At 36.9% G+C, this 16,961-nt stretch overlaps 1 protein-coding gene across 1 annotated transcript in view; it reads left to right on the forward strand.

Annotated features, from left to right (window-relative positions):
- The window catches only part of LOC141394500 (uncharacterized), an 809,570-nt gene that overhangs the window by 548,999 nt on the left and 243,610 nt on the right, over positions 1–16,961 (forward strand). The window contains exon 5 of the mRNA XM_073969009.1: positions 4,311–4,507. Coding sequence (XP_073825110.1) covers positions 4,311–4,507 — 197 coding nt within the window. The remainder of the gene's footprint in view (positions 1–4,310; positions 4,508–16,961) is intronic.

Here is a 16,961-nt window from a genome sequence, read left to right on the forward strand (position 1 = left end):
GCGGCTACAGCCTTGAAAAATCGGTAGGAACCGATCTATGGGGTCTTATACCACCGATTATCTGCAGAAATAGTTTATACCCCCAAAGAACAATAATACGAAATAGCAAATTCCTCCATTTCGGTAAGATAATGAGGTTAGAAATTCACAATACCAAAAATCGAATACTGAATTGGTTTCAACAGGTGGACGAACCGACATCGTTATATCGGCTTATAACCCTCCATCTTATGGTACAAAGAAAGCGGTTAACCGGTTTTGAGTTACTACACCGAAACCGGTTTTCGCCAAAAACGTCATTTTCGGTTAACCGAAAAACCGGTTATCTGTGTCGGTTAACCGGTCTTAAAAAAATAGTAATATTTTTAATATCAAATTAAAATTGTATTCTTGAAAGTAAACTAAATTTAACTAACACAAGTTACGGACCAAGTTGTAAATATCAGATAGCTTTAAATTTGAAAAATATTGTGTGTAAAATGTATAGTTGTGCCAATATAGTTCAACTGAACGATTTATGAAAAAACTGTGTATACGTAATATCACAATGTAGTTTGAATGACGTTACTCATACGTTTTTTTTTATTAGTACAGTAAACTAAAATCTTGTCGAATTTAAGGTTGTAAAGGGTAACGATAACAAAATTCATGTTTGATTCCGGCACTATAATTTGAGGTTCTCAACGCATGAGGGAGAACCCAGACTTAATAAAATGTAAACTTAATTCTTTTGCTACACAATTTTATATACCTATGTAAGGGTTTTTACTATTCTTAGAGCACAATTTCAGTCTTAATTTTACTGTCCCCACTTCGAGGTTGAATGTCAAATAACAGGGATTTTATGAGATAATTATGTAATAACGAAGTCATTATACTTACCCCCTTTCCGCAAATTTAAAAAAAAAATATCAATTATGAACAGTTTTGTACCTATTTCACAAAACCGGTTTAAATCGGTTAAGCGAAAACGGTTTTGTTTGGAAAACCCGTTTTTTTGGAGGCCCTAGGTACCATGCACCATCCACAAATACGGAAACCCATTACATGCTTCTCAAATTCTTGATAAAGGTCAACATACCCAATAAAAATTCAATGTGCTAGTGGATCGTAAGGATCACTTAAAATGCCATAAAAACATACTACAAAAACTAAAAAAGTCTAGACCAAAGGATCAGCTATAGAAAATTTGATGCAGCGCGCAGAGATTCGATATTTTGGCGAAGAAAATTGAACTCATATGTATAATAGGCCTACTCGGACTTAAGTGTATGTCCTTTCTTAGGTTATGATTTATACATTTTGATTCAATCAAAAATATATCTAATCGATATTATTGTTGTTAACGCCAAGTTTGTTTGGACGGAGTCTGTTTCAGACAAAGTGAAGTCGATTAAGCCCTGTCCCTCCGTTAGACTGTCTGGATGCCTGATGTGCATGATAACTCCCGAAGGCAATCTATGCACCTCCTAATTTTAGTCCAATTTAGATAAAAATTTAGTCTTCGTAATATTTTGTCCATACGTAGTTTAAATTCGCAAATATGCCATATCGATCCACTTCTTCGGCTACCTTTCCCACAAAAGTTTAAAAATGGTCTCTAAAATGATCAGCTCAATAAATCTCAAAGGGGGTAACCGATTTTTTTATTTTTGGTCTAAGCGTTGCACATCGTAATATTCCTTCAGGATACAAGTTTTCGCAAAAGTGTAGCTTCAAGCCAGCTAGCGGATCGTTTTATAATTTTTCGCGGCCCCTATTTTTTCCCATTATCCTAAAACTATAGGAATCCAACTGAAATGACTAGTGAGCCAGAAAAACCTAAGAAGTACCCGAAAAACATTGCAATTGCAATTGCATCGTAATAGTTTTTCCAAACATACATCGAATTGCAAGGTGGAGTATATAGGTAAACTCTTTACGGTACTCCCCCACAAATTGCTGATATTTGCCCTTTATAACGATTCCTGCCTATTGCACGTATCTTGATAATCAACTCAAATATCCGTGGGAATTCCCCTTTAATCTTTGCAAGAACTCCTTTGGTAATAGATGGGGAATGAAACCCACCATAGTTCGCCTAATTCTTATTTATGGTTCTCTGGTATGGTGGAAAGCTTTGAGTATGACATCGTTTCTGCATAAAATAAACAATGTTCAAAGAGCAGCATCACTACTAATCACAGGCTGCCCTTAGGGTACTACTTGACCTTCACCTGTTGAATATAGTGCAGGGGCTTGCAGCCAAGAGTATCCTCTGACATTAGAAGATAAATTCATAGCGCAACTCCGAGTATGACCACGCTGCAATTTTACGACGATCGGGACTTGCACTGAGGTCAGAGGTAATCAGTGATTATATGTATATCAAAACAGCTACACTTCGATGCTATTAATAAACAAATACACCGCAGAGAAACCCGGTGTCAAGAAAAGCACTCCACAGGCCGCCGTCAGTGTACTACTTGACATTCACCTGTTGAATATAGTGCAGGGGCTTGCAACCAAGAGTGTTGTCTGACATAAGGAGATAAATTGGTAGCGCAACTCCGAGTATGATTATATGTATATCAACACAACTACACTTCGATGCTATTAATGAACAAATGTACCCCATTATATGTTTGTATGTACATATATATCGATAGCTCCCTCAATTAACGGCTCTCAAAGTTGAACGAAAATTATATTGTTTTCCAAGTTGATATCAAAGATATCGAGACGATGTTTATTAGGTATTCAAAGCAACCCAACATCCCCATGTGAAGAACTACATTTCTATTTTACCAAAAATTAACGGTGAGAATAATCACGAGTCACTGTGGAATAATATAAATGTACTGCAGGTTATGCGAAGATGATGAAGGAACAGAGACAATCAATCGCTTATTATGTCGCTGTCCAATGCTCACAACGAATCATTGGTGAACATTGTACTGAACAAAAAAAAAATAAAATATGGAAATTTCTGAGTGAAATCGGACACTTTTTCAAAATGAGGTTTGTGATTTCCTTTATTTTTTACTGTAGTGATGCTGCTCATGTCACTATATTTTCAGATTTTTGTTACTAAAAGTTTGCGCCTTGAAAAAGTCGAATTCTGTAAAAACTATATGCAAAAAAATACTCATAACTTCTTTAATATTGGTCAAAATAGAAAAAGGGCTTTTTTAGTTGTTTATTTTTTTATTTGTGCCCACGATAGGTTTAACCATTGCATATTTCAAATTCAAATCATCTTTCGTATTTAAATAATCATCTTCTAAAGAAAATATCACTTTAATATTTGGTAGATTATTTGGCTCGGATGCCCAGTCATACAATTCTCGATCATCAGTTTAGTTAGTTTATTGTCCGACTGAAAAAATGTATTTTTTAATTTTTTGGTAAAAAACAAATGTTTAACATTGGTATAAAGGAAATTAATAAATATATAAAATAAGGAAAAATAGTAATTATTCGAATCTCATTACCAAATAGGACATAAAATTTTTGTTATTAATCGTAGTTTAATACCACAAAAATATCAAGAAAATTGAGGAATACAATCATTCATAAGATTGATTTTAAATATTATATCGCGAAAATTGCATCCAAGCCCACTGTGCAAAATTTTCCTCTATGTTTTCTTAGATAGCTGATTAAATAATAAAAAGTACAAAAACAAGATTTTTTCTATTTGGACCAATATTAAAGAAGTTATGATTATTTCTTTGTATATAGTTTTTATTGGAACCTTTGGTAAAAAAATCTGAAAATATACTAAACTGTTTTGCTGATGAGCAGCATCGTCACAGCAAAAACAAAGGAAATCAAAAACCTTTTTAATTTTTTTTAATTTAATTTATTAATTTCCATAAATGGGAACCTAGCCCACAGGGCCATAAACGGCTCCAGAAACCACAACACATTTACTCTGTCCGATTTCACTCATAAATATATATAGATTTATTAGAAACTCCTACCCTCCAATTTTTTTTTTTTTTCATTTGATTACAAACCCTTACGTATAGAATTTTATGGCCATTGGATAACGTTAAACTGTGCCACCCTAGCGAAGGTATTCTCTGTAGGAAAAGCCGACTAACACTTGTCTACTTGTTTCAACCTAAACTAATTATCCCGTGATATGGACCAAAATTCTATGAGAATTGCCAAATATTATTTTATATGTATCAAATAGGAACATTAAATTTTAAAAATATTCATTGTTTTAATTTTTAAACATATATTTGACAGTATTCCGACTTCTATAACAAAGAGATTTTTCAATATTTAACTAGTAATTTGTACCTTTTCTTATTTTACAGTTGGTATCGCGAAGGCAGCACAGTGGCGTTGCAGTCGTATATTTTGAAGGGCGGATCTAAAAATCATTACACAAACGCCACGCTGCAGATATTGCCACGGCGAGTCGATGATGGCGCCAAATACAAATGCGTTGTTTGGAATCGTGCCATGACCGAGGGTCATACGCTGGAAACAACTGTCGCTCTGAATGTGAACTGTAAGTACGCCACACATAAAATTAATTGCTTTTGCCTCATTCAAAAGTAGCAACAAATGCCCTAGCTTTACAAGTTACTAGACTACACTGCAATAATGTATAACGGTAAAATATAATATAAGAATATGTCATTGCAGCATGTACTGTGTTTGTGTGTGAATATGTCTGCAGAAAACTTGAGTCCCATTTACTTGTTAAGGTATTCTGCTTCCCATATTCTCAGGGTGAACGAGTACACACACATACACGCACACAAATGCTAACCTCTTGCATTCCAAATATGTGTATGTATGGGAGAGCACCCTTAAACTTAATATCGCAGGAATGAAATATCCTTTGAGCACAAACAATATCCTTCTAAACAACAAACTTTTATATTATATTTAAACATGATATTGTTGTTGTTGCTGCTGCTGTTGTTAACATCGATGCTTTGTTCAGAGCTGGACTTTTGTAAAAGAAGGATATTATATTGAAAGAATGATTTATTTCACTTTTTTCTTTTTCGTTTTACTTACATCGAGAAAGGCCAAATGTTTAAGTTATGGAATGAATGACTACAAGAGTATAATATTGTCATTTCCTTCATATGAAAATATTTAAAATATGATCTGTTCTGGCATACAGAAGGGTTGGTCCATTCCATTACAAACTGCTATCTCTACGTCATACATATATTTATGTACATATTTGTAATATTTACAATGTACGTATACAGACTTTTATAAAATTGATATTACAAACTTTGTCACAGTCCTATGAATAAAATTTGGTTTTCTTGACCATCCCTGTTGTACAACATGACATGTCTAAGTACAGTAAAAGCAAAAAAAAAACAAATTCAAATGAAAGTCTTAAAAATTTTTACAGACTTTGCATAGGAGATAGTAACTAGTTTCGAGTCGGCAAAGTATGTTTGACTATAAGTGACATACCAGGCCACAGGATGTCTAATAACTTTATGTATTTTATGAAAAACTTTATTTGAAATTTAAATTCAAACACTTGTGTACCGACATGTATATGGGATATTTCACATAAAGGTAATTACGTAAATTAATACATATTGTTTTTATTCTTACCCTAACCTAACCAATTAAGCAACGCTCTTCTGGTCCCTACCGGGATAAGGTAGAACCCTGGGTCATTGATCTGTTTCGTTGGCCAGATCCGCATCAACCATATGTCAACATCGTTGTAACGGATATATGTAATGGCTGCTCTGGGACTTTATTTTTGTCCTATGAACAATTGGAATGAAACATATTTTCTTTATAACAGTTTTGATTTAAAATGTCCACTGGTCTTAGTCGTCTCCAGGACTATTGCGATAGAAGTTATGTTGCTGCTTGCTGCGCCATATCATCTCCCAACGTGTTTCCAACTACGTCGTTGGAATACGTGACACTTTCGCACTCTACCCAACAACAAATATAGCATCTAATATCAAATGTTGTTGGGCAGAGCCTCGAAAATGCATCAGTTCTGAAATTCAATTGCAACGGTCTCCGTAATAAAATCAGCGAAATCGTCGACTTTATGATTCGAAGGAACATTATGGTCACCGCGATCCAGAAAACAAAGCTCACCGTTACCTGCAGCTTGCAACGTTGTGTTGGTTACATCGCTTTGCGAAATGATCGTACGATAAGCGGGGGTGGAGAACTTTCCTTCCTTATACACTAGTCTGTCCAGTAAATGCCTATCTCGCTTGAGCTTGACGCTAGTTATGGGTCACTAGCGTCAAGCTCAAGCGAGATGTAATGTAATGTATGGGGGTAGCAATAAAGTGTGCGTCTGCCGAGATTGAGTTGCTTAATATGTACATATTATGTACGTCTGGTGATAGGCGAGTTGATAGCTCCACATTTTGCACCGTGAACGAAGACGCACCTACGAGGATAAGATGAGATTGCCTCGGCTTGCCTGGCATAACCATTGTGGCAACCGGTCTGTTAAATGACGTGTCCTTGCAACGCGTTACTTTCCTTTGCTCAGAACATCTTCCACGCCACTTCATAACATTTGACTCTCGTACTTTTCTGAACCATGGAAAAGCTTATTGGCAAGGGTTCAGAGAATTATTAAAGAGCTGCCCGTCCCTAAGATCCTCGGGTAACTGCGAGAATTTTCCTGGACATCATCAGTGCTGCAGCCGTTCGCTACATACTTCCTGGTCGAATACCCGAAATTAGACCAAATTTCCCTGCAGAGGGGATCGGACTAGCAAATAAGCAAGATGAGCTTCGTCGTACGAATCGTGAAGACCCAAGAGTTAGGGAACTTACTCTTGAAGTCAACAGGCAAGTAGACAAACATAAGCGGAAAAAGTGGCTAGACCACCTGAATCAATGCAATATTGGTACAGGATTAAGTGAATTATGGACAAAGGTGAAATCACTATCGACTCCGGAAAAGTAGGATGATAGAAAGGCTGTTACCTTCAACGGCGTGACAGTAACTGATACGAAGAAGAGCGCATGTTATTTTAAACGCCAGTTTATAGAGAGCCCCGTGTGTATTGGGCAGCGATAGGCACCACACTTTTCTATTGCATACTTTACGGGATGTCATTGTGTGAGTGCATGATTTTTAAATTAGTTGAATTGTATATGTGGAGAGAGAAACGTTCAATGAGAGCACGTGTGCGCTCTCTTGCCTAACGCTGGTATAGGGCCCTCCCAGCCAAGGAAGTTCTACAACAATTCACGATGAACGTTTTGCAGACGTCGCCCGGAACACGGGATAGTCCAAAGCGTCACGTCCACACGAAATTTCAATGTAAATGCTTATGCAACTGAATGAACCCGGGGTTGAGTAATCAATATGTGTCCTTAAACTGTCGTTAGTCCCAATTTTGTATCAGAAGCCTGTCAAGTTGCCAGGGTATCTCGCTACTGAAGCCCGGCATCGATGCCAGCAGAGCTGAATCGTACAGGCCGATTTGCCTCCTGTCACCAGTAGCTACGACTCTAAAGGCACTACTCCTTCCTACGATGAGAAGCAGTTTTCCAGTTGCCCAACATCAGCATGGATTCCGGAAAATACATAGTACTACAGCAGGATTACACATCATGTCCCCACATGTCAGTTGGTGACTGAACCAGAACAGGCCGTGCGGCCGAACTGCTATGGTGGCTATTGACCTATCGAAGGTCTTCGATACCGAAAGGAAAGACTTCCCTCCTCCCGTGTTTGACACGTTGGATAATCAACTTTATGTATGGACGGCAGTCGTTCGTAGAATTTAGAAATAACAAGTCCAAGATCCGTTGAACGAAATAGGGACTTCTCCAAGGCAGGGTGATATCTTGCCTTTCTAAAATCGCATGATATTGAGAGTAACGTTCGATAGCATGTTTTAGTCGTCCGCGTAAGCCACTTCTATTTGCGACAAGATTAGAAATAGGAACGAGTTCTTCAAATCGCGGATCGGGAGCACTTACGGTGATGACAAACGAACTTTGTTGACATCCTATTAAGTAATAGGTCGGTCTGTGGTAACCTATGCGGTATGCAAATGTTACCAGTCAAAGAATATGCAAGCCTGCCCAAATGCCGCTCTAAGGACTGAAACAAGGTGAAATTCTCAGGAAATGTCGCTTTAGGGTATTTTCTCACGTTTCGGGACTCAATATTCAATACTTTCGTGGAATACGCCATATTTCATTTATTTCCTTAAGACTGCACACATGCATACGCCCGTTATAAGCCCATACATATGTTCATTAGGGTTATGACTTTATGACGTTTTTTTCTCAAAAATGATTTCCTTTAGCGAGAATGAATGAACTTTTGCCTATTAGTACCAAAAATAATGTTCATTTCATTTAATTAATAAATGAACAAATTATTTTTTGCAAAAATACTATGAAAAGAAAAAAACTTCTCAAGAAATTATATCCTGCCTATTAGTAACTAAAATAACTATTATTCCATTTAAATATTGAAAAGGGTCACCGACAAACCACTTTCAAGTGATATGATATATGGAATAAACTTATATATGATGTAAATTGATATATACGTAAGGATGTGGCTATAAAATTGGTGAAAAACAAAAGCTAATGTAATTTGGTTATGTCGTGCGACTTAAAAGCTGGTTTTGAGTTATACATATGTGTGCCTAAAATGACTCCAAAAAGTTTTCAAAAAAGCTCATATATAATAATCTTAAAAGTTCTTTGTGCGTGAGCTTTTTTATCGAATCACCTTATAATTAAGATTTAATCTAATCTTAGGCAACGTACTTACTTACTTAGCTGGCCTTTTACAGAACATTTGTTCCATAAGCCGAACTAAGAACAAATCTGCAATCCTCTCTGTTTGCTGCTGTATTTTCCCAATCTGGGATATGTAGCTTTATGATATCTCGTTTCACTTTTTCGCTCCAACGAAGCTTTGGCCCGTAGATCTTTCGAAGAATTTTTCTCTAGAACACACCAAGCACTGCCTTATCTGCTTGAGCAAGTACCCATGCTTTGGAACCATACATTAGCACGGGTAGTATCAGTGTTTTGTAAAGTGTTACTTTTGTTTGACGAGAGGTGGCTTTATTCCTAAACTGCTTACTCAGCCCAAAGTAGCATCTGTTAGCCAACACTATTCTTCTTCGTATTTCACAACTGATGTTATTTGTTGTGTTTATGGCGGTGCCGAGGTAAACGAAGTCCTTTACTACCTAAAAATTGTAGATACCAACATTCACAGATGGTGTGGGGTTTGTGGACAGATTACGCGTCGATACCATCAACTTGGTTTTTTCGCCGTTTACTGCCGGACCAACTTTAGAAGATTCTCTTTCGACTTTTGCAAAAGTGTCAGTTACTTCCTTTACCGATCGACACATGATGTCAATGTCGTCGGCATAAGCCAGTAACATATGGATGTTCGTGTATATCGTTCCATTTCTTTTGACCTTCGCGTCTCGTATGACCTTTTCCACCAGGATGTTGAATAGATCACACGACAGGCCGTCTCCTTGTCTGAAACCTCTTTTGGTAATAAACTCTTCGGAGAGGTACTTTCCTATTCTAACTGAGGATCTCGTCTCAGTTAATGTCATTCTACAAAGCCGAATGAGCTTTGCAGGAATACCAAAATCAGACATGGCTTGGAACACCTTTGAACGTATAGGGCTGTCGAGTGCTGCTTTATAATCGACGAAAAGATGGAAGGTGTCGATCTGCATTTCGTGGGTCTTTTCCAGGATTTGTCTCAATGTAAATATCTGGTCAATGGTGGATTTGCCAGGTCTAAAACCGCACTGATAGGGTCTAATAATTTCATTGACCATAGGCTTTAGTCTCTCACACAATATGCCAGATACTATCTTATATGCAATAGGGAGCAGACTTATGCCCCTGTACTAGCCCGACGCCCAAACCCAAGTTTTTAACGTTCTTATGGGTGAACGCGCGGCACATGTTAGCTCACTACCTCAAAACTCACCAAAATATGATACATGGATATGAAGTTGTAAAAAATTCATAATCCTAATGTTCATACAGTTGTGTGTACGTAATTTCTAGTAAGTGAGTTCATATTCATGTATTATGGTATGTGAAGCTAATATTCTGACACTTATAAGCTTACTGTTGTTTCCCCATACGCACACACACACAAACTCATATGTCCTCTTAAATGCATACTAATGAAACTAACAAAGCTTGATCTGGCACCCGCTCACTACGTAGTACACAAGCAATAAACGAACCACATACGTCACATTCTAACAGTGGGGTGCCTGGTCTTTTGTTTGCAAATTCTAAGCCAATGCAAATTAGAATGACAGCCGCATTCTCCTACTTGAAATTGTCCTGGTAGCAATAAACAGGAAACCAAAAACCTTGCTGACTTAATTCGCACGATTCAGAGCACAAATCAAAGAATTCTCCTATATTCCCAGCAACATTCATCACCCCCTACAGGAGTAGGTGTGCGTGTGCGTTGTGAATGTATGAGAAGAGCAAAGGTGACCACAGCAGGAAGATATTTAATTACGTACTAACTGGTGTTTCATTATGAACGGAGTCACATTGAAATCAAAAGTGTTTTGGATTGCCTTGCATAACACCTCCAGCTAACAAGAGGGATTGATTTGCACATAACAAGATTTCCAAGTATTAGACCCCAACAATCGTATTAATTTGCTTAAAGTGAAGTGAATTAAATTCCTTTGCTATTTAAAATAGCTCAGAGATATGTTAAGTGGAAAGAGTTTATACCTGAAAGCTTTAATAACTAGGAGTTTTGCCTAAATTTCTCATATTCCATAAAATCATATTTTTGGAAATGTAGATTTTATTTTACTGTGTGAACAAAAAAGCATCAGACAATCAATAAATTCAAATTACAAATAAAATATTCAGGGAAAGAATTTGTCTGTGATTTATCGACTAAAGTAGAATTGGTCTTGTGTTGCTGTTAGAATATACATATGAGTATATAAGTAGTACTAGCAGACCCCGGTCCGCGTTGCTGGCCCGTCGTAATGAGTTTTAATTCAAAAGTAGGTATTTTCTACCTCACTTCTTCGGTCCATTGTCAAACCGAGAAGGATTTTAAATTTATCAACAGATTTTGTCTGTAACCTTTCTTTTCTCTCACGGACTTTTTCGGATTTTTCGCCAATTTGTGCCTTTTAGGATTTATTATCGTCCATGTCACTGTCTTTATCCTAAAGCGATCTAATAATAAAAGTTAAAAAAATGATTAAATCGAATTCTCCCGCTTATTTAGACCTATATGTTTTAGCTTTTCATGGCTGATGGACCGTTGAACCTCACCATTTAAGTACATTTGTAAATATATAGTTTTTCTTGATCGGGGGACAACCACCGTTGTCTCGAAAACTACTTTGCAACCTGATGCACTCATAAGTTTAACAAATACACCGATTATAAAATAATAGGCCCAGAAATTCGTCTACAAATATATAGCATTTTGGACCACGGGACATTCCTGAATATTTTCTGACAATTAGGTTCAGTAGTTTTGGAAAAATAATGTTTTGAAAAGAGTGGGCGGGGTCATCAGTTTTCAAGATATAACATATTAAAAAAGTGGGCCTGGTCCGGTCCAAGGGTGCACACAACTTCATTGCCTACCAAAATGTATGCTGAAACCGATATAATCATAAGTTTTCTTATACATATAGCGTTTAACAGAAAGGCATGGGGAAAGTACCCCACATAACAACGGCAAACATTGAGCTTTTGCTGCAAATTTTATGGAAATCCCTTCAGTAGTATTGGAGTTATGACATACTAAAAAAAAACAGGCTTGGTTGGGCCTATAGGCCCCAAAGAAGTACCTAGATTGTAGATTAATCCGTAACTTTTGCAAATATAAAGTTTTTTTAAAAATTATCGCATAGGGGAGGTACCCCGCCCCTCTGGAATTCAATAAAATATGTAACCTGTTTTCGGGGGCGTGGTAAACTTTTCTTTCCAAAAAACCTAAGTTGGGTTATGACAGCATTAGATTTTTATTCATAAAGGTAAGGCGTTTTTTTAAATATGCCCTCTTCAAAATTCAAGAAAATATGCCCGTACATTCCCTGACATTTTCACGAATATGGGTTCAGTAGTTTTGTAGATGTAACATATTTTAAAAAGTGGGTATGGTCAAGTCTGTGGTTCCTAAAAAAGTAGGTAAGGTCGGAGACACAACCACAATTGTCTCGCAAATTAACTTCCAAATAGATACATTCGTAATTATTGTAAATATAACATTTTTAAGAAAGTAGGGTATAGGGGAAGTTCCCGGCCTTTCCGAAATTCAACTGAATTTGTAGCCTATTTTAAGCGGGGACCATCTCTGTACATTCCCTGTCAATTTCAGGAAAATCGGTTCAGTAGTTTTTTTTGAAATGATAAAAATAGAAAATTGAAAAAATTGGGCGTAAAAGTCGGCATGTTCAAATTTTCTTTGCATAAAATCTCAGGTCGAAAATCGGTCCAGCCGTTCTCAACTGATGCCATTACCAACGAACGATATCTGATTTTTAATTATACAGATTTAAAAGTTTAGACAAATCGCGATTTTCTTGAAAATCCCCTGTAGATATAACCTAATTAGAAAGTGAGCGTGGTCGGATCTTAAGTCACAAAATAAGTACGTAAGGTTGGAGACACAATCGCCATTGACTCGCAAATAAATGCCCAAACCGATACATTCGTATTTGTTGCAAATATTGCATTTTAACAAAAATAGGGCATAGGGGAGGTACCCGCCCGATCCGAAAGTCAAAAAATATGTAGCCTATTTTTATCGGGGACCAACCTTGTACATTCGCTGAAAGTTTCAGAAAAATCGATTTAGTAGTTTCGTAGATATAACATATTTAAAAAAGTGGGCGTTGTCCAGTCTTAATGCCCCAAATAAGCACGTAAGGTCGGAGACACAATCGCCATTGACTCGGAAATTAATTTTCAAGGCGATACATTTGTAATTGTTGCAAATATTGCATTTTTAAAAAAATAGGGCATAGGGGAGGTACCCCGCCCGATCCGAAATTCAACCAAATATGTAGTCTATTTCAACCGGGGGCCATCACTTTACGTTCCCTGCGAATTTCAGGAAAATCTATAGAGTAGTTCCGTAGATATAACATATTTATAAAAGTGGGCGGAAAAGTGGGCGTGGCCAATTTTTCTTTGCATAAAAACCTAAACTGGACTATGACTAACATTTCCACAAAAAAATTATCCAAATCGCTCTAGCCGTTTTCAACTGATTCAATTACCAACAAACGACAATTGAGTTTTATATATAAAGACTAGCAGACCCCGGTCCGCGTTGCTGGCCCGTCGTATTGAGTTTTAAAGACAACATTTTATCGACTTTATGCTTGACAATTCAAAAATAGGTATTTTCTACCTCACTTCTTCGCTCCATTGTCAAACCGAGAAGGATTTTTTGTCTGTAGCCTTTCTTTTCTCTTACGGACTTTGTCGGATTTTTTCGCCAATTTATGCTTTTTAGGATTTATTATCGTCCATGTCCCTGTCTTTATCCTAAAGGGATCTAATTATAAAAGTTAAAAAAATGGTTAAATCGAATTCTCCCGCTTATTGAGACTTATATGTTTTAGCTTTTCATGGCTGATGGACCGTTGATCCTCACCATTCAAGTAAATTTGTAAATATATAGTTTTTCTTGATCGGGGGCGCAACCAACGTTGTCTCGAAAACTAATTTGCAACCCGATGCACTCATAAGTTTAGCAAATATAGTGATTATAAAATAATAGGCCCCGAAATTCGTCTACAAATATATAGCATTTTGGACCACGGGACATTCCTGAACATTTTCTGAATATTAGGTTCAGTAGTTTTGGAAAAATAATGTTTTAAAAAGAGTGGGCGTGATCATCTGTTTTTAAGATATAACATATTAAAAAAAAGTAGGCCTGGTCCGGTAGTTTGGCTCCAAATATGTACCTAGGGTGCACACAACTTCATTGCCTACCAAAATGTATGCTGAAACCGATATAATCATACGTTTGGCTTATATGTATAGCGTTTAACAGAAAGGCATGGGGAAGGTACCCCACCTCTTCCGAAATTCATAAACTTTTGGTAAACTTTTCTTTCCAAAAAACCTAAGTTGGGTTATGACAGCATTTGATTTTTATTCATAAAGGTAAGGCGTTTTTTTAAATATGCCCCCTTCAAAATTCAAGAAAATATGCCCGTACATTCCCTGACATTTCCAGGAAAATCGGTTCAGTAGTTTTGTAGATGTAACATATTTTAAAAAGTGGGTGTGATCAAGTCATTAGATTCTAAAAAAGTGGGTAAGGTCTTCCGAAATAGATACATTCGTAATTATTGTAAATATAAAATTTTTAAAAAAGTAGGGTATAGGGCAAGTACCCCGCCCCTTCCGAAATTCAACTGAATTTGTAGCCTATTTTAAGCGGGGGCCATCCTTGTACATTTCCTGGCAATTTCAGGAAAATCGGTTCAGTAGTTCTTGTAGAAATAATAAAAATTTAAAATTGAAAAAAGTGGTCGTAAATTTTCTTTGCATAAAAACCTAAATCGGGTTATGGCGCACATTCTACAGAAAAAATTATCGAAATCGGTCCAGCCGTTCTCAACTGATGCCATGACCAACGAACGACATTTGATTTTTATTTTTAAAGATTTAAAAGTTTAGACAAATCGCGATTTCCTTAAAAATCCCTACAGTAGTTTTGCAGATATAACCTAATTAGAAAGTGAGCGTGGTCGGATCTTAAGTCCCAAACTAAGTACGTAAGGTTGGAGACACAATCGCCATTGACTCGCAAATAAATTCCGAAACCGATACATTCGTATTTGTTGCAAATATTGCATTTTTACAAAAATAGGGCATAGGGGAGATATCCGCCCGATCAGAAAGTCCAAAAATGTGTAGCCTATTTTTATCGGGGACCAACCCTGTACATTCGCTGAAAGTTTCAGAAAAATCGATTCAGTAGTTTCGTAGATATAACATATTTAAAAAAGTGGGCGTTGTCCAGTCTAAATGCCCCAAATAAGCACGTAAGGTCGGAGACACAATCGCCATTGACTCGGAAATTAATTTTCAAAGCGATACATTTGTAATTGTTGCAAATATTGCATTTTTACAAAAATAGGGCATAGGGGAGGTACCCCGCCCGATCCGAAATTCAACTAAATATGTAGCCTATTTCAACCGGGGCCATCACTCTACGTTCACTGAAAATTTCAGGAAAATCTGTTGAGTAGTTTCGTAGATATAACATATTTATAAAAGTGGGCGGAAAAGTGGGCGTGGCCAATTTTTCTTTGCATAAAAACCTAAACTGGACTATGACTAACATTTCCACAAAAAATTATCCAAATCGCTCCAGCCGTTTCCAACTGATTCAGTTACCAACAAACGACAATTGAGTTTTATATATAAAGATTTGGAGATGTTTGAAACGGAAATTCTGTGAGATGTTATAGTTTAGTACAGGAGAGAAGAGAAGTCTGGCACTTGTGATGATAATCGTTATGAAAAACGTCAAACTTGCCTTACTTATATGGAATAAATAGTTTTGTTTCTGTTGCGAGACTACCAAAGCCCAAAATTTTAGGTGGAGAATTTTTGACCACTGGGAACCTTAAACACTTAATTTTAGCTAATTCCGTAAGCTAAAAACGTGAAAATGGCTGAAATCGATCCATACCAAAACGTTTGCCTGTGTCCTCAATTTTTTCTAAAGAAGTTTCTTAATCACGTTGAGCCCTAAATGCCAAATGACATCCAAATACCTTAAATCGGGCGTTACTGATTTATGTGAGCTATTCCAAAACGTTGATCTATGATCACTATTTCAGTGGTAAAGGGGACCCTTAATACCAAATTACAGCCAATTTAGGTCTGAAATTGGGCGGTACCGTTATATGGGGGTTATAACAAAACGTAGATCTATGTCATCCATTTTTAGGAGGAGCCAAATAATGCTGATAAAATCTTTAAAATTACTGATATCGAGTGGTACCGTTATATGGGGTCTGTTCCAAAATGTGGAGCTATTTTTGATGGATAAGTTTTGTAACCACTTCGAATCCCAAATGCCAAATTACTTCTAATTCTATCTGATAATGTAGCGAAAAACTTCAAAATCCCTAAAAGTTATACTGGGGCTATTCCAAAACATGGACCTATTTCCATAATTTTTTGTAGATACTTTTGAACCTTCAATACCAAATTATAGCTAATTCGGTCTGAAAATATAGCAATTTTAATTATTATAGGGTTTCGTTGTCAGCACTCCAATTGCTGCCGGCCAGCGACATCAGGACCTTGTTCCTACATATAATCTTGTTGCAAATAGCTGTTGCTTGATAGGAGGACATAAACATGCTAACCAATATTTTCGGTAGTAAGTGGTGAACCTCATTCCAGCCGTCCAAGTGGTAAACAGTGTTATCGGCGGATATTTTCATATTCCTTAGGTGGAAGAAAAGACTAAGACAGCTATGAAGACATTTAACCCATATATCACATATATCATCGACAATAGGACCCGACACCAAGATCGCACAATCCTTGGCATACATTACCATTTTTGTGCTGTCTGGAGGATGTGGGAATTCAGAATGGTAGAAATTAAAAAGTTCCAAAGATATTACCAAGGCTTGGGAACTCCCTGCCCACTCACGGTCTTAAAATGTTTATTTCGGAATTCCACAAACGACTGGCGCCCACAAATATAGTTTATTATCCAACGTTCCAAAAAGGGTTGGAGGCACGTCAGATGGTTGCCGGTATCAAAGGCCTTCGGTAGGTGCAGAGCCGCCATGACTGTTCGTTCATAAGGTCCTCTAATGATTTGGATATGGCGTATAATTATATTGTGGTACTGTGAACTTTCCTGAATCCATGCTGATGTTGGGAAACTGGGAACATGCTTCTCATCATGTGAAATAGTAGTGCCTCTCGAATCTTGC

Source organism: Musca autumnalis, unplaced genomic scaffold, assembly GCF_047663935.1.
Source record: "Musca autumnalis isolate F117 unplaced genomic scaffold, ASM4766393v1 scaffold_2, whole genome shotgun sequence".
Taxonomy (NCBI): Eukaryota; Metazoa; Arthropoda; class Insecta; order Diptera; family Muscidae; genus Musca; species Musca autumnalis.